The sequence below is a fragment of the Pholcus phalangioides genome, unplaced genomic scaffold (genome assembly GCF_987345545.1).
Source record: "Pholcus phalangioides strain wild (caught in Gottingen) unplaced genomic scaffold, Ppha-v1.0 ptg000004l_1, whole genome shotgun sequence".
In the NCBI taxonomy this organism is placed as follows: Eukaryota; Metazoa; Arthropoda; class Arachnida; order Araneae; family Pholcidae; genus Pholcus; species Pholcus phalangioides.
The window spans coordinates 43,025,548-43,045,167 of NW_028301597.1; the positions used below are offsets into that span (position 1 = coordinate 43,025,548).

Consider the following 19,620-nt stretch of genomic DNA (forward strand, 5'->3'; position numbering starts at 1 on the left):
TAAATTTTGTAGAAAAAATCGTAAGCTAAAGAGAGAAGCTAAAGTCTATCAAATTTTTCAACCTTAATAACTCATTAAAATAATTGAAGATGGTAAAAGCTTCGATATTTGACTTTAATTATTGAGTTACACTAAACACTTTTGATCACTAATTTTTTATACGCTAAATATGTTTTTTTTGCGTGATACTGCCCATTCAATTTTCATCCTTGCAGATCCAAAAGCTTTGTAGCTGTTGCAGAACTCTGGTTAAGAAGACATCAGTAGGAACCCCCTGGAAGTGATTCCTGAGACTTTTCTCGAAGAAACATTCAACCTCGTGTAGCCATTGATTTGAATAAACTCTCGAAATTTTAAAAGTTGGCTCGTTCTCGTTACTGATATAAATATCGTAGAAACACTTTCACTATTGTCACGTGTAATAAATATTTTGAAAAACAAATAGGTTTGATTATATTAGCTTCAAATTATGAAGCATTACATATATATGAATTCAAATGAAAATTTTCCATCTTGTATGAAGTTGAAAGATATCGAAATTGAAGAAAAAATATGAGTGCAACAAAAAGAAAAGGGGGGAGAGAATTTTTGGGGAAATAATAAAATATTTCGACAAATAATTTTATTAGAATGCTAGTAAAATTACATATATGAAAGAATGTTGAGGAATTCGAATCAGTTTTCCTCTTGATATAAATGTTGTAGTAAATGTGTGATAAATTAGTTATTTCATAATTTATACTGGTTAAATTATGCATTGTATAATGCACAATTTAACCGGTTGTTATATATAATTTCTAATTGCCTCGGTAAGTTTCTTACATGTATCCTCTTTACCGCTGTTTATGCGTAATACCGAAAAGCGTCTTTAATAAATGCCAAAAAGAAAAATATCACTTTTCCTGTAGCAATTATGCATAAAACTCAAGCGTATCTGGTAAATTTGATAAATGCTTGAAATTTGAGTGTTTTATTTGTGATTATATATTTTTGGCATTTCTAGTGTATTTACTGTACAAAGTTTTTAATTCGTTAATTGAGAGTTCATTGTATCAGCATAAGTGTTTTCCGAAAATATAACATTGAAGAGTAATATTTTCGGTTACTTTGAAGAGTTATATTCTCTCACTCCTCACCAAAATTTTAAGGAGTATTTCTGCAAAAAAGAGGGGTATTTTTTTATCAGTGAGAAATAATAATTAATCACGGAATATAATCAGTGACAAGTATTATAGAAAAATTACCTAAAATTTCAAGGAGTATTTACACTCTACAACAAATTTATAAGAGTAAAATTGAATTTTTATGATTGAATCACACATCTGGATACGTATTAGCGAACACTGATCGGGATACAGCAGTACTCTTTGTTGAATAGGAGTTCGTTATACCGAGGTCCGATTGTAGAATTCATCAAATAGGAGTTATATGGTGTGTCTAGTTGTATACCCACACAGAAACCGGTAAAAATTCATTAAATCAAAGAATTTGTTAAACGAGAATTTACGATTATTATGCATACTCACCAATCATCTTGGTAAGTTTGATAAATTTATCACTTTTACCGAATTTTACCTTATAATTTTTACGAACATGCATTATACCCATGCGTCGTTGGTGAATTTGATAAATATTAAAAAATCGATCACTTTTTCCGGCAATTATGCATAATAACCAAGTGTCATTGGTAAGTCTGATAAATATTTGAAATTTATCGTCTTTATCTGTGATTATGAATGATACCCTAGTGTAATGGTGAATTCGATGGATATGAAAAAATTCCAAGTGTCTAGTATGTGTATATGAATATAGTCAGACCCCGATATGATTATCAAAAATTTTACAATCGTAAAATTAGCATCATTATATCCCCGATATAATGATGCAATACGTGTATGAATTATCATGTATAGAGTACAATTTATCATGTTTACCAACGATGGGACGCTTGGGTATGCATTATCGCTGGTAAAAGTGATAATTTTTAGTGCTTATCAAAACGACGATTGGGTACTATGCATAATGTCCGGTAAAAAGTGATAAATTTAGCGAAATTCATCAAACGTACCAAAATGCTAAGAGATTTTGCATAATATAACCGGTTTATTATGTATAATAACTTGATTTATCACATTCACGTAACATACACGAAAAAGTATTTATCGTTATTCAAATTATCTCAGTATCTCAATTTCTATATTTTTCCCCCCTTTCAGTTATTTTTAACTGTCATCCAGCTCGCACGGAGCAGCATCCATAAGGGAAGAATAGAGAGTCTATAGACTCTGTACGCCCTGAAAAAATGCATCTATCTCAGTCAGTCAGTCAGTTTTCTTTCAAAACCCACACCAAAATACAGTATATTATTATCAAAATTAATGATAGACCTTTGGCATTTGTAGTTCTTGAACTTTCTGTACCTTATGCATACGGTTTTTGATGCACGCGAATGGTTTCCGCCTCACGCGATGGTTCTATACCACCGTATTGTTTGTATATTTGCCATCCATGATCTCTCACGCACCGTGTCGCGCATGCGAATGACAATGGCATTATAATTTTTACCTACTTTACATGCTATTTTTCGTGTGGATCATTCAAATTGCTTGAGCGTAATATTGTGCAGGTTTGTGACTGAACAAAAACATTTCCAACGACGTTTTCGAATATTTTTCACACATGAGTTCCTTTTTCCCCATTTCTTTGGAAACTAGGATGATTGCAAGTCCTGCACCCAACGGGTCTCTCCCATATTTGTAACATTTTTCAGCCACCACATTGGTTTGGTGTGAATCCCAACGTTGCCACAATGGTAGTCAACTGAATTTAGTAAGTTAGTTTTATGTGGCTCCTAATTTCGAAGCGCAAATGCAAGCCGATCTCCCCATTAAAAGTCTCACAACAGAAAGCAATTGTTTTAGGACAACAGTTGACTTCAATGACGGTACAATTATTCAATAATTACACTTTACTTAGTAAGTGTAATTATATTATGCACTTTATAGTTAGAAAAACATGTGGAAGATGACAGCACTACAAATAAAAAGCATTACATTGTAACAAACTTCACGTTAGGTTCGCAGTGCATACACGCGCATTTCAACATGCACCAATTCGTTAAAAATTTTGAAGGTTCCGATTTGAGGTGCATATGCACCCTCAAATGGTTGATAGCATTTATCGCTACAAATACGTCGGAAAAATATGAAAAGTGCTGCTGTGAGCATTCTTTAAAGACACCCTCTACTGTCTTTACGATTGCGAATCGACCACACATTCTATGATCAAAATGTTTGTTTAGGTGTCTTCTATCACCTATTTAACGTTTGTTCCATGAATTTAGAATCAACTTGTATACGATAATAAAATCAGATTCTATTGCTATTGTCGATTATTGTTCCGTTTCTGTACAAAGAAATATTTTCAGATGTCTCAGGAGCCGAAAAATCACTCTATGACTATAGTACATTATGTTGTTTTTTTAATACAGTATTTCCAATTCTACTGGGAAGCTAAAAGGACTCCTACAGAAATCAGGATCCTTATCGTTGTCGAATCCTCATTTTAGGGACATCTTCAAGCTCTGTGGCTTATTTGAAAAGACTTCAGAGCTTACTTCAAGGAATACACCAAAAACAAAAATGCTTGTGTGTGTGTGTTTGTCTTTTTTTCCTTTCTCAATTAATATAAATCTAGTTCCAAAGTTTTGTCCTGTGTTTGAAATTTGCCTGCATAAAACCGTGATCTTAAAATGGCACAAGTGTTTAAAATTAATTTCCAATCATCTAAAATCAAAAAAATTTAGTATTTGCCTCAAAAAAGGGGGAGACACAAATTTTTGTATGGTAAATAGACATAAAATTCGATTGGATGCAAGATGAAGTTAGCTTAATAATTTCGCATTGTCTCGTAATTTTTAGCCATTCCTACTTATATCCTGTTTTTTTTGTCGGTGAAATATATATTTTCAATGAAAATGTAACTTCGGCGGCATTTCTCTTTGGCCGCGTGACCCATGTAGCCGCACGAGACACTACTGTATGGGGGAATACAAATCATGGAAAAAATTTTCTATCTGTCAAATTCAGAGTATACTGTAGATGTATTGAAGTGTTTTATATTTTCTTGGGAAAAATAATTTTCAATGCATACGCATGGCCTTTACAAATCTGGGAGTTTTTAGGGTGATTTCATAGATCGTATAATTTGAGAAATTACGTGTCTTATTCCGATTCTCTCGGATATATGGTTTCTATCGTAAAAATTTCATCAGCACTGTACCGTTTTGTTTTAAATTTAGGGAAATAGTCTGTGTATCTTCCTCATGATTTCATGAGCTCATAATTTAAAAGAGAGAGACATACACGGGTCAAAACGTCTGCCGAAAGTTGCTTGCATATTTCTGCAATGAATGGCTTCCCTAATGCCACCGGAATTTTTAAAAAAATTTTCCAGTACTAGGTATTGCAAAAAATACCATATTTTATAGTCATGCCTCTAACACTATCATTTTAAGCCGTAATAAATCTTTGGGGTAGCGGGTATATTCATATCTGAATGTATCCCGTCCCCATCGTTGATTCTATTTATAAAAATTTTAAATTCTGGGCATGGATCCCGAAATTATTATTTATTTTTTGTACACTTCGAGATACGAGACAAACCTTTCTGATTTCTTCATTATTAATCCACAGAAATCAATCACTGAGCAGTGAAATAAAAACTCATGAGAGCTAATGTCAGTATAGTTTTTATTCAAAGATAAAACAGTAGAATAAATGCAATGAATTCATGGCAATAAACATTTAGTATGAAAAAACAATAACGATTTCTTTCTATTTTTTTTTTCTTCTTAAACCGCGTAAGTACACATGATCTGTACACATTCACATTCAGGCTATGTACATATAAACGGACGAAAATAATAATAACAAAAATACTAATGAGTCTCATCGTGTCAACCCTGTTTTTTGTCTGGATTGAAGGACAGTTAATCGCTGAACATTCACATAAGAAAGAAAAAAAGGCACGAATCTGTTGAAAATTCACACGAACAAAACCTAAAAGAATTGTGACAAAATTGTATGTTCCAAAAAAAATGGTTTCTCTCTTTACATAAAGTCTTTATCACTAGATGGTGCTGGTTCGTATCCAGCTGTTTTCCTCTTGAAGAAGCCACACTGTAAAATAGAAATATTATGAATATTGCCAGAATTTGTAACATCAGAGATTTAAATGACAATGAATGCAAAAGAATGGGTGATATTTTTTAGAAACCCAGGGAAACCACATGACTTGTTGTTCCCGGAACATTTCCTATATTTTCCCATGATTTCTGCCCCGCGCGCGCGTCCTGACATTTTCAACGAAATCTAATAGAATTTTTATTGTGTTTACTGGAGAAAACGAGGATATAAAATATTTCTCCAACTTACAAATTGTATTATGATAATTATGATCATAAATATTAATTTTCATCCACCTTTTTTTTCATATAAACAAGTTTCAATCACGTATTTTCACGTAATTTTTGTCAAAAAGCTTTTTTTGTAAAAATGCGCCATTTTTTTACGAACTTTCAAGCAAACCAACTTAGATTTTTATTCTTTATTGAAATCAGAGATTAAAATTATCCTCCCAACTCACGAATTATATTTTGATAATTGCGACTATAAATAAGAATATTCATCTCACAACATTTGTCGTTTTTTTTAACATTCAATTTTGTAGAATTCATTTTAATCCACCACAATTGGCTCAGTGGTGCTTGATTTTCCGCCATTTGAGATTTTTCCGTGATTTCAGCAATAGTTACCAACTTTGGCTTACGTTCGGCATCATCTTCAGCTACTATTGGCGATGTCCTGTTTTTTCTGTATGTATATATAATCCCAATTTCCCTTATTTTCACGAGGAAATATAATCAGTCTATGTGTATATGCATGATCCAAGCCCTTTTTCTCAAAGAAATTAATGAAATGTCTGGTTCAACTATTGAAAAGAACGTCAATTGAAGCCATACACCATCTGTGGAAATAGGGTGACCATATTTCATTGGTGAAAATATTGGAAATTATTTAACAGTAAGTATTAGCTAGGGTTTGTACTCTTTTGTATATCATTTCAAGCGCCCTCCTACATTTTAGAAAATTCCCCTCTTTGTTCTCCTTTCCAGATTTCACAAATCATTTTTCTTTTTTTCCTCCGAGGGAAATTTTTTCAAAGGAAAAAACATATAGCCTATCTCTCTTGCTTTTCCTACCCAAAAATTCTACTCGCTTCGACCAATCGCCGTTGAAATTCCCAGAATACAAGAACCCAAATTTTCAATTTTATTTAATTTAATAACAATTTCATGCTCAAAAATATCATTACCCAAGAGGCAAATGGCTGTGGCTTACTGGGGTTATAATCATAAGAAAATTAAAAAAACTGATAAAAACTTTTGATGGAAGAAAATATAAGTTCAAATCACACAAATAACCATAATACAGTATCAATGAAATAAACTAGTAAAATATGTAGGCTACAATATGTCTATTACGTTGAAGAAAAAAAAAGGGGGAAGAAATGTATACCCATATGCATATGTATATATTGTGGTTGGCTTTCGGAGTGCTACTTCAATTAGACATTAGATTAATAAGTTTTGCAGTTGCGGTACTATGTGAAAATAAATTTCAATATCATTTATTATGTGAAGATATTCTTTAAGCTTTCTTTTGAAATGAGATATATTAGTAATTATTTGTATATCATACGGTATCGAATTGAAAAACCTTGGCACTATGAAAATAATGTGATTTTGTGAAATATCTTTGTGTGCATATGGTATAGAGTAAATGCAATTTGGTGTACGCGGGTTTGCCGTAGTATTGTTTTTTATTATTTACCGTAATGGTATTGTTTTTTGTACAGAGTAATTGCTACTTTAAGTAAGTATAGGAGTAAGTATAGCAAATAAAGCGAGGGAAGAAGGATCGTTATTTGTTCATTTTGTTTTCTGTTATGGTTTTCTTTAGAGCAGCGGTTCTCACCCTTTTTGACCCACGGAGCCCTTTCCAGTATGAGTTACTTACCCCGACCCGGCGAATGTGATTCGCCATACGGGGGTTCCCCGAAGGGAGAAATTATTTTCTCAATCAAAAAAAAAAAAAAATTACATGTTAAAAATATATACATTCTATATCACAGGAGCACCATTGGTCCGAGGTTAACAATTCACCTTACAAAACTCGGGCAACACCATTAACAACCCGCGAGCAAGAATTTGGTGTTCCCGATTACCACTTTTCAATCTATTTGTTTCTCTCGGGAACATTTCACTCTGTTCCTAAGTACCTTTGCACTGCCAAGTCCATTATACCAAAACGAAGGGTAGCCCTTTCCAGTATGTAATTTTTTTATGGCGGAACCCCGGAGGCCTATTTTTTATTTATTCATCGAAGTTTTTGACATATTTTTATTATTCATAAATATTAATAAATATTTTTTTCAAATTTACTGGTTGCTTTTTATTTTACTCTAGTGGCCGCGGAGCCCCTGGGAGTTCATACGGAGCACCGGTTGAGAACCGCTGCTTTAGAGGTTCTGTATCAGTTGGAAAAATTATTGTGGAGGAGGTTTTTTCTGTTAGTGTAGTGCTATCATCTATTGTGGAACTTGAAAAAGTGGCGTCACGAAGGGAGCACCGTGCAAGCATCCTCCTTTCTCGGTTTTCGAATCTGGTAATCCTAATATCAACAGTAAAAATACAAGATATGATTGAAAGTTGCCGACCAGTCCCGAAGGATATACGGCATAATTTAATGAGGGCGCTTATGCACAATTCGTTGCAAGACCTAAAATCGTATGTTACTTTTTCCCCAAAACAATGTACATATTGTGTACCCATACTGAGTTGGCCTCTGACCTTGACGCGTGAAGGGCGGGTTCATTTTTAAGGAGTTTGAAACGGGAGGAACTCGCTTAAATAGCGTAAAACACACCAACGGAAAATACCAACCTGCTCCTTTTGCCTACGACCTTTTTACCGTAAGAAGGTGAATGGAATCACCCATCGTGACGTTTCATGACGTAGCCAAAGGCCAACTCAGCGTGGGTGTACAATACCTAATTTTCAATGTACCTAATACGAAAAACTACTTGTGTCAAGGATATATAGGGTATATAGCCAATTGTCGCAATTGTTGCAAATTACATGTGAATATGCCAATGTAAATATAATGCCCGGGGTTGTTAGCGGTTCTGTCTATTCTATCTATTTGCACACACACGCACAAGAGAGAGAGGAAAACGGATTGTTTATATCAGTTTCCCACCCTTTTTTCTTCCATCGCTTCCTTATTCAGAATTTTTTTTTCTCCCAGCTCCCCCACCAACGCAATCGAACCCATAGAACCCTATGCTATACCCGTAGCTACTGCCCCCTTCTCCTGGAACATTCCATCGCCCCCAGTGGGCGTTAACGCCCACGTTGGGAATCACTGGTTTATATGATCAAGAAAGTTTGGTAACGAAGGGTGACGAAACTTATACGAGGAACAGATCCGTATGTGCTGCCATCTATTACCAACATACAGATTTAATGTCATTACCGAAAGAATTATGTTAGCGAGCACCAGCGACGAATATGAAAATCAGGAGATATTCTGTACACACACATAAAATTTAATTTAGATATAAATTATAAGAAGCACCACATGAATATGTACTCACCCTCCACAAAATCACAATTAGTAATACTAAGAGCAAGATACCGGCACAGGCAGAAATAATAATTATCCATAAGGGAATTCCTTCATATTTCTGTAAGTCGATATCAGGATATGCCTTGGTTTCAACCTGCGGAAATATTAACGCAAATTAGTGGAATAATCACATCTTTATTGATTTAAGAGTAATTGAAATTCATGATTAACATTCATAAAAGTGTAAGAACTTGAATATCTTGTATCCAGATATTTTAATAGACATATTTAATTGCATAATTGCAGCGAAACATTTCTGAATAATAGTCATAAGCTCCAGAGGTATATAGGCCTACACATATGTGTACCTGATTTTGAACGGTTTTAAATTATTTTTTAATGTTTTTTTCTTCAGGTTAAGACCTTAGTACACAAGTGCGTACTTCCTTCCAGAGGCGCATTTATGGTTTTGCCACCCTTCTCCCATTCTAGGCTAATTTTCATGACTACTTTTTCCTCGAATTCACCACCTTGTACTATAACCCGCTTGGCCACCCTCCCCTGCAAGTATACCCGTGTCTCTAATTCACTCTTTTGGTCATTCATATGCTTGCACACCGTTTTGGTCGCTCACATGCTTGCACAAGTACTTTGGTTACTCACGTGCTTGCACACTGTTTTGTACACTCACATGTTTGTACAGTTTTGACATGCTTGCACACTTGTTGTTACTCATGTGCTTGCACACTTTTTTGTTACTCACATGCTTGCACACTTTTTTGTAACTCATATGCTTGCACACTGATTTGGTCACTCACATGCTTGCACACTGATTTGGTAACTCACGTGCTTGCACACTGATTTGGTAACTCACGTGCTTGCACACTGATTTGGTCACTTGCACACACTCTCGATCACTCTTTCGGTCGCTCATTGACATGGTTCCTTGCTTTATAGGTCAATCTTTTGGTCGCTTACCGACATGGTTATTCGTTTTATTGGTTACTGACATGGTTCCTCGTTTTATTGGTCACTGACATGGTTTCTTACTTTATAGGCTGCTCTTCCGATCATTTGCAACTTTACACATGTCATTTTTTCGGTCATTCACATACTTGCACGCACTTTAGGTCAGTGTTTTAGTCATTCACATATTCACATGCTTGCACGCGCTTAGGTCAATCATATGCTTTCATACTCTCCAGGTCACCACCTCATGCTCACTCACGTGATTTCAAACTCTCCCAGTCTCTCTCTAACCTAGTCCCTTGTTGTCTGAGCAGAGGCGGATTTACTGTGGTTTATACACATTTTCCCGTCCTCCTCCTCCCATTTTACCAACATACTTGACCACTCATTCCTCAAATTTGCACCCCTTTGAACTTGCCGTCCTGGACTATAGCCCGTTAAGCCCCCCCCCCCCTGTAAATACGTAAATACGCCACTGCCTACTCCTCCGTCTAATCAGAACGTGGTTTGCCACTCTGTTTCAACGAAGGACAGGTGTCAAATCATATGTTCCTAGTAAAGATATCAACCCAAATTATTAATTTTTTTTTAAGTATTTTGGCGTACAATAAACACAAATCAATCAAAAAAAATTTTTGTAGCCAGTTTTTGCCCAGTTGTGAAGAGGATAAGCAAATTCTTTTAAAACCAGACATTTCAAATTTAAATATTTTATTCATTATTTCTTATAGAGTAGCCATCTTCAACCTGTGGCTAGCAAACACCATAGTGCTCCCCTGAAGCACCGAAAGTGCTCAGTGCTCATGCTAGATTTCGTGCTCATGATTTATGAGCTTTTCAATTTAATACCCCGTAAAAATTGCATTCAAGAATTACGATTATGTAGATTTCAAGCACATGTATGTAAACGTTGCCATAAGGCATACTTTCTTATGGAACGCGAGTCTAAAGCCGGTATTACACTATAAAAGTTTGATAAAATCCCTTTTATAAAACTTGAAAAATCCAACCAATAAGGTTATTGCTAGAAAATGCAACGGTAACCTTATTGGCTGCATTTTTCAAGTTTTATAAAATGGACTTTTACCAAGACTTATAGTATAATACCGGCCTAAGTTAACCTTCGGTCGGTGACATCAACCCCTAATTTTGTGAAAATGAACTAAGTGGCACAGTTCCAAATCACGCAAGCGGCCCGCGGCATATTTACATTAGTGGCTCGTGGCAAATTTGCAGATTACTTGAGTGGCCCGCGACACGTTTTAAAACCAACGAAATGGGCCGCACTCTCCTGAACGTTGAGTTTCCTTGCCGGAAGGTGTGCTCTATGTTTGATGACAAGTATAGGCAGTGCTGGCTACTCGAGAAAGGTTGAAGACCATGGTTACATAGCTACACATTGTTTCACATCAGTGTATCATAATATTTCAATACGTGTGTGTGTAAAGCAAATTCTGTGTGTGTGTGTGTGTGTAAAAAAAAAAAAATCACACAAATAATGGTAGGTCAACAACTTCAACGGACTCTAGGGAAAGCACTATCCCAAAAGACTTCTAGTAATAGATGTTAGCGTGGTGATCACTAATGTGTCTCTTCGTGAGATTTTTTCTGTGAATAATTTACATATACGTTACCTGTTCAGAGAAAGAGGTGACATAAACCAGTTTTTTTTTTCAACGGCTGTTTCGCGGACCGGCGCCGGTCCACGGAACATATCAACCAATTCATAAAGCTGCAATGTAATTTCATTATTTATTTTTAAACATTATACTATCTTTATGTTGGTTTTTATTTCTGTCTCAGAAGGTTGCGAATTATTTTTATTCATTCATTTTACTGGTTCTCTTATTTATTTATTTAATGCTGGTCCTCAAATTCATTCATTCATTTCGTTTCATTGTTTTTCTATTATTTATTTATTTCTGCGCTTCCTAAAATTATTTCTCCCATTTATTTGTTTTTCGCGGATTCGACTATTCTCCTATTTATTCGACTTTTGCCGGTCCGATTCACATTTATTTATTTTATTTCATTATGTTTCTCTTATTCGTTTATTTCCTCGAGTTATCAAACAGTTTCTCCCATTTGTTTATTTTTCCTCCGGTCCACATATTATTATACTATTTAATTATTTTCTTCGGGTCCGGAAATTATTTTTCCCTTTTATTTATTTTCCACCGGTCGGCTAGTTATCCTCTTATTTATTTACTTCTTGCCGGTCTCACAAACTATTCTCTCATTTCCCTTGGTCCACGAAATTGTTGAACCATTTTCACTTTTTTCAGTTGTAAAAAACAAGATCAAGGGCACTGATATAGACCACACAGCAGTGAATTTCTTCCAGAAAATAAAATTTTTACCATTGCGTAATCATTGTCTTCTCTTTGTTCGAATTCTCCAGAACCAATGGATATGTGAGCCCTTGAAATGATACTAACCCAATCAGCAAATGGATAGTTCTGAAAGTAAAAAATCAATAAATAGTAAATTTAATAGGCTGGTGTATTTAAAAAGCTGGTGTATTCAAAATATTTTGTAAATTGGGCTTACACGGTGGAGTCTATGTACAGTAACGAAGTTGCTTCGTTCTATATTAAAAGATTCATACTACAGAAATAAGTTTTAATATACTATACCCATGATGATAAATGAAAATTATGTGAGCATTCCAGAAAAAAGTATGTTATGTAGAAAGTTTCGTTCTACAATATACATAGAAATTCGTTTTATTGGAGACTGTATTCTGTTTTTTATAATTAGAACGAAACCATTTCTAGGCGTTGACAAAATAATTAAATCACTAAGCTTTCGGAAATACCGAATTGATGTATTAGATGGAATAGAAATGCTGAGGAATATAATTATTGGAAAAGAATATGGTTTCATGTTTTTATTTGTAAATTGTTATGAAAAAAAAGTTTCCATCGGAGATTATGAAGCCTGTTTAGATGTACAGTCAACCCTCTGCAGTTTACGAATTTAATTCGTTTTTGAAATCCGTTCGTAAACCAAATTGTACACAAACCGAAATAATTTTTCCCATGACAATTAATGTAAATGAATTGATCCGTTCTTTGGGCTAAGAAAATTTCTAGTGTAGACTTTTGTAACCGCTCCTGTGCATAACCAATGGTTATCATCAAGCCAGTGCTGAAAAAATTACCCTAATTCGAAAGATATGAAATACAAACGGAGCAAAAACGATGTAAGAGCAAAGTCTGGTTTCGTGAATATGAATCTATATATATGAAATTGTGTGTGCGTGCATGAGTGCGGGTGTGTGTTCTCTATACAAATCTACAATTTTAGATCCATCGTCATCAAATTTTGCATATATATCAAATGGAACCCGACTTGAACTATAGGCTACTTTAAAAGTTCGTCAGAGCAGGGCGAATGCTAGAAATGGGTGAAAAACTGCCGGGCATTGTGGCCTCAACAATCACTTTCGGAATGTTTATTTGGGTTATCGTGGTTCCCTAGCAATGCGTTTCCGACGTGCATATTTCTTTACAATGGGTTGTCACTTCTTTATAATGGTCCCAGTACATATATGCATAATAGTTTATTCCTTTATAATGGCTTGTCCCTTTTTGAATCCTCTAAGTAACTGAAGAAAATCCGGGCAGAGCCGGGTATCATAGCTAGTAATCTATAATCTCTGTGTCGAAGCTCTCAAAATCTCCGCTTGCAACAGTATATCTGGCCATAAAATATACTCCAATTCAAAAAATACAAGCCAAATTGATGATTCCGTAAGGCACTCGCTGCCAAGCTTTGTAAATAAGCGCTATGCAATGTAGGATGATAACATAATATTTCCGGAAGTCACTATAACTGTAACTTCCTATATCCAATATCTATGTTAGATATTAATGCAAAACAGCTTTGAAAAATTTCTTTTCTTCAGAACTTTGTAAAGTTTGAAATGACCTGATTATCCATGGGGCTGGATAAGAGGAGCCGTATTCGGTAACAGGGATATTTTAATCTGATGAAATAATATTTTTCAACCAAATTCTGTCGGGAAAAACTAGTAACGTCAGACTTGTGAAATATGTTTCCTTCAGAACTTAAGCCGTTTTGCGTGCTCGTAAACTGAATCGTTTTTTGTTGTTTATAAACCAAATTGTTCACAAAACAGGGCATTCGTAAACCGAGGGTTGACTGTAGATAATATTATAAATGGGAATTTCGAAGATGACTTGATGGGCTTACATTAACGAAAGTGCTGTTCCACAATCTGCTCTTGATCTTAACTTCGGCAGTCTGTCCTCTTTCCAAGCTCTTGAAGAAGCACGTGAATCTTGCACATTTTGCTGTTTTCTGTTCGCAATCCTGTAAATTTATCAAATTGAAATGCATAATTAAATAATGTTCATATTTTTATAATTTCCTCAGATATACCGAGTTTACAAAAATGAATGGCAGGATTTCAAAAATTTATATTTTCAAAACTATACACATAATACAATCTGTGATACATAAAAATAAAGGAAAGCATTTAAAGTTTTTTTTTCAACATCGCTCAGTAGATGGCAATACCGTAGAATGCAGTGTCTTAAAAATTCTTTTTTTCTTTTTTTTTAAGTTACAAATTTTTAAATGCAAGCTGCACAGATGTAGAGGAAACAATTCTAGCATATTCTAGTACACAAAAACCTTTTCATTTCATTGTCATCATTTTTAATTTCAGTCACTGCGTTGTACGCAAGCGCTGCCATCTGTTGAGAGATGTTGGTAAAAGTGAATGCTTTTCTTTACTTTTATATATCACAGGTTATATTTTGTGTACCAGTTTGGAAAATATAATTTTTTTTAAATCGGATCAATCAGTTTTATATAAATACAAATAAATACAAATAAAACCCTAAGGCAAAATGCCCAACGAGGTGAGTGACAAAACGATGCCTATAACAAATATGAATGTCATATATTTCAAAAATACAAATTAAGAACACAATCACAAACAATATATACACATGATAAAAATATTATACAATGCCCATAAAGAATATTATGGTTGTCTTATTCTAAGAATGGATAGCTTCTCGGTTTACCCCAACATGTTTATCGTATTTCTTTTTAAACGTGTCAATTGTGTTACAATTTACTACCTCCGGGGGTAAGCTATTCCATTAATTAACAACCCTATTAGAGAAAAATTCCCTGCGACACCATAACCTTGCATTATCCCTCACCAATCGATACTGGTGTCCCCTTGTAAAAGCAGTCGATTGGCGGTGTACTAAAAGTTCATGGTCCATCCTATCCATCCTATTTTTGCATATAGTGTACATTTATTTACATAAGAAAAGCAGAATCGTTGCAGATATATTTAACATTTGAAGACTGAAGCTCTAAAAAAGTGGTAAAAGATGAATAATGATGAATTATTATTCTTTTAATGTGCTTATTCTTCAACATTGAAGTTACAATCATGCCTCTCATTCTGTAGATGCTGACACTCAGCATAAAAAAGTATACAAAAATAGTTTTTGTATTGTTTTCTCTATAGAGGGTTAAAAACTGGATATAATAAACATATAGAGATTATTATATAGAGATAACAGTGAGATTTCTTGAATCATTATTTTCCAACTCCTTATAAATATTTTTGATGATGTTTTTAAGTTATGTAATGTTTTAATTAATTCAAATGAATTCCATAAGATAATTAGAAAATATTGAATTCAAATATATACCAAAGTGATAACTTTCAATGGTTTCCCATCGGTCCTTAATTCCTCTGGCTCGATCTCTCTTCTACGTCTCTGTTTCAAAATGTAACCTTCTGCGAGACGAAGTTCTTGTGGATGTTTCTAAATACAAATAAATAAATATATATTTATTTCATGAATGTAAATGTACATACTGTACGTTACTTAATTTAATATGAAAGATATAGAGACTTTATGAAAGTATTAAAAGTTATTTTGATAAGTGTTATGTCATTTCTCTTCTACGGGCAGTAAATTTCCCGTAAAAAATATTTTTCTCTAAATTTCTCAAATCAAATATTTCAAATCCCAATACATTAATGTCATAAAAAGCATGTACTATGACTTCTATACAAGCAAATATACTATATGAAAGATAATGTTATGTGGTAAACAATTTTTAAATTTCGAATAACTGCTGATGAAATTTTACAATGAATTAAACAGAAAATATTATGATCAGCAAATAGATAGAGATTCTCAAATTATAATTACCTTCAATCTCATGGGATTAAGTAATGAAGGATCTAATTCGCAATACCCATTTCCTAAAACCTAAAGGAAAATAAAATTCTTGATCAGAAAAAATTAAGAAATTAATTTTTAAAAAATTCTTAAATCGATGATCCAACTTAAGGTAAATTATGATTATACAGTCGAATCCCGTTATAATGGACTCCAAGAGACGGGATAAATCAATTTGTTATAACGAAATTTCGTTATGAAGGAATTCCAAGTTTTTGCATTGTTCCTATGTGAACTTATGTGAGGGATTGAAAAAGTGTTCGTTAAAAGGAAATTTTTTCGCTATAACGGTATTCATTAAAACAGGATTCGACTGTATATACTGTATATATATGTTATGGTGAAATATCAGTCTAGAATGAGGAATTAGAAAATGTTGGTTTTGTTTGCACCTGTTGATAAATTTGAAGAAAGCCATGACAGATGAAAAAATTTATTTTGCAATTTTATTTTTGCACAATTTTAATTAAATTTTTATGGCAAAATATATGTGTATGTTGTACTTATTACGCATAATCAAAACTAATAAACTGATTAAATGAAGTGAATAGAGATGATAAACATTAAAATAGCTCATTTTTCAAACTTGCCAACTTCATTGGGGAATTATGCGTATTCACCGATAAAAGTTATGAATGTGGGAAAGGTGATCAAACTTACCGAGACGATTAGTGAACATGCATGATTACCAATTTATCACATTTACCGTAGCATACATATGGTAATATTTGCTTACTTCTGGACTCTCTGTCATATACAGCAGCCATTTGCCATTTCCACCATTCTGAGCTTCAGCTGGCCAATTAATAATAACTTCGAAATTTGTGGCCAACCATGGACCATGATTTATTATCTGTAATATTATAAACAAAATAAAAAAGCAATATATAAGTATATTGCCACATACTTTTATTGCGTAATTACATTATTGATTTGTATTACAATAATTCAGTCATCAGCACTGTAATGAATCACATCCTCACCTCATAAATATGAACCACATCCTCACCTCATAAATATGAACCACTTCGTTACCGGCATCTTCTTCAAATGCAGGAATAGTGCTGTCATCACCACCGTAAAATGTTTGAGCTGGTTGTGATATCCTGGAATTTAATTTAATTATATTAATCATTGTACACAGCACTAGTGGCAATCTTATATGTAAACTGCAGTATATTATTAGAAACAATAACCAGTTAAACTATATATGTAATTACCCTCCAATTTCTAATTCTGCAACTTTAATCACGCCAATATCGAGGATTATATCTTCTCTATCGACGGCCGTGTCTTTGCTTGTCCTGAAAATACAATAATTATGTAAAAACATTATATTATCATGCTATATAGCAAGTATGTGTACTTGGTAACGGGTCCGCAAGATCATTACCGTTTACTACCATGCGAAGATGACACAGACATACATGTAAAAAATTTATTCACTTTTTGTGATATATGCAAATTATCAAAAATAAATAAATACATTTTCAGGATTTATAAGGCGCATCGTAATTGGCATTCTGGCGTTTTACGGTATGGATGCACAACCTCCGGCCAACGGGCCAAATACGCTAATAAGAGATTCCATCCGACCCATGCAAGGTATTCCGGTAGGAAAGTATCAACGCTCACAAAACACAATGAATACCTAGGCTCGCCATACTTCGTTCATAAGAATACGGTGTCGGAATCCTTACATGATGGTGCCAATTTCCTGCTAAAAAATTGTCAGAGGCAAGTAAAGTTACCAATTATTTCAAAAAAGTTGTCAAAATCAGGTACAGTTGTCATGTAAAATTGCTGAAATCGCTAATGGTGGGAAATAGTGGGGTACTGCAAAGGTGTAAAAGTTTAATTCCCCGAAAAACATGTGACAAATGTGTGAGATCAATATATTCATGCGACCATAATCGATCATGATTATCATTATACTATTTATAAATCATGAAAATAATCTCAATTCTTAATTTCAAAAATTCAAGTAAATTAAAGTAATTCCAGTTCGGCGAAGATAAGGAGAATAACGGGACGGACATTTCATAAAAAAGTTGAAATGGCCAAAATTACGGGAACGTCCAGTAAAATGTGGATACACTATGGTCCTCGGAGCATTGAACTTCACTACTTGGGATCAGAGACATCATAGAGGTGGGAAAACACTCCTAGTATAGGGTGCAAAAAGATACTTCACAGATATTTAGTTGCGAAAAATAAGCACTGGATACACTTACGTATTGACCCGAATTACAAGTTGAAGATTTTTCTCATCATCTGCAACATCTCTAGGATTAAATCTCACCTGTAGCTCAACCTATGAAATATGTAACCAGAATTAGAAAAAATAATAATGATTCAGCTTTCCAAAAATAAATAAGTATAATAGATCTAACTGTGGAGATGATCATCGCATTCTGTCCAGATCAGTGATTCCCAACGTGGGCGTTAACGCCCCCCCCCCCCGGGGGGTGATAAAATGTTTCAGGGGGGCGGTAGAAGCTACGAGTTTAACATAGTATCCTATGGAATAGATTGCGTTGGGGGGCGATGGGAGAAAAAAATTGCTGAAGAAGGGGGCGATGGGACAAAAAAGGTTGGGAAACTATGATCTAGATCTTCCATAATTGGTATGCGAATAACAGATAGCGAGACATATCGTCTCTCTATCAACTTAAATCCAAAGACTAATTTCGCAATGATCATGCTCTAGGGAAAGCAGGGATTGTGTGCCTCCATGACGACTTTACTGCATACCAACCATATATCGCCATACGGCAAATTCCCATTAGTGGAGATGGGTGGGAAATAAAGACATCATATATGGTGGTCGCTCCAGGTTCCGTAGGTAAAGAACTTGTTTCTGATGTTCTTACCACTGTTCCACTCTCCATGACTGCAGTCAACGACGATTAGTTAGTGAATATCAATTGCACAAATTTAGGACTTTGAAAATTATGGGCCCTCTTAAACAATTCTATACTTGCCCATACAGGAATTAATCGCAGTCCAAATGAATTTTTTATATGTTTAGCCACTGCGCTTATAATTCAATCATTCCGGAGTTGGACTAATTTCGCTTACCAATAAATACTAATTTTTGCAAATCATTAATTATCAATAAAATGAGAGGTTATGAATGTGAATAAAATAAAGAAATATAAATGTGGCTGTACAAAAATGCGAAAAAATACAAATATGTCCTGACAAAATACTGTACTTAAATGCAAACAAATAAATAAGTAATTGCAGTTTGAAAAACAAGTCATTCAAAATAAACTGTGGGGTAAAATCTCCTTACTTCTCCTTCTTTCAGAGGATTTCCAAGCTCACAAGACACAACAGTTTCATTGAAAGGCACGCATTCGATTTGATCGCCTCTCTATCATTAATAAAAACGAGAAAAAATTAGAATAATTCATGAATTTTAATACAAAAGCATATCATATTCCTATAAAAAATAGCTTATTGAAACATTCGAAAAATATTCGTCTCACTACTGACATAGAACCGTACGAAAGGGGACGGGACATAAGCAATTTTGGAAAGAATTCGGTAAATTGGACAGTACACAGCGCAGATAATTTCATAAGAAATTCAAACTGGTGGGCCACTTTGGTGGCCGAACCAATTGGTAGCCAAAAGGGCCACTAACAGTGTGGCGGGATTCATTAATGATTTGACAAAATACAATGATTATTTTTTTCTGTTACTGGTGG

General features: G+C 34.2%; 1 protein-coding gene across 1 annotated transcript in view; it reads right to left on the reverse strand.

Moving 5' to 3' along the window:
* Positions 1-4,734: 4,734 nt before the first annotated feature.
* The window catches only part of LOC149087628 (integrin alpha-PS1-like), a 153,362-nt gene continuing 138,476 nt past the window's right edge, over positions 4,735-19,620 (reverse strand). Inside the window, exons 16-26 of the mRNA XM_089231545.1 lie at positions 19,203-19,283; positions 18,139-18,218; positions 17,125-17,208; positions 16,914-17,010; positions 16,641-16,757; positions 15,875-15,934; positions 15,365-15,481; positions 13,878-13,997; positions 12,020-12,118; positions 8,719-8,844; positions 4,735-5,180 (exon numbers count right to left, since the gene is read on the reverse strand). Of these exons, the coding sequence (XP_089087671.1) occupies positions 5,112-5,180; positions 8,719-8,844; positions 12,020-12,118; positions 13,878-13,997; positions 15,365-15,481; positions 15,875-15,934; positions 16,641-16,757; positions 16,914-17,010; positions 17,125-17,208; positions 18,139-18,218; positions 19,203-19,283 (1,050 nt within the window). The 3' untranslated portion in view covers positions 4,735-5,111. The remainder of the gene's footprint in view (positions 5,181-8,718; positions 8,845-12,019; positions 12,119-13,877; positions 13,998-15,364; positions 15,482-15,874; positions 15,935-16,640; positions 16,758-16,913; positions 17,011-17,124; positions 17,209-18,138; positions 18,219-19,202; positions 19,284-19,620) is intronic.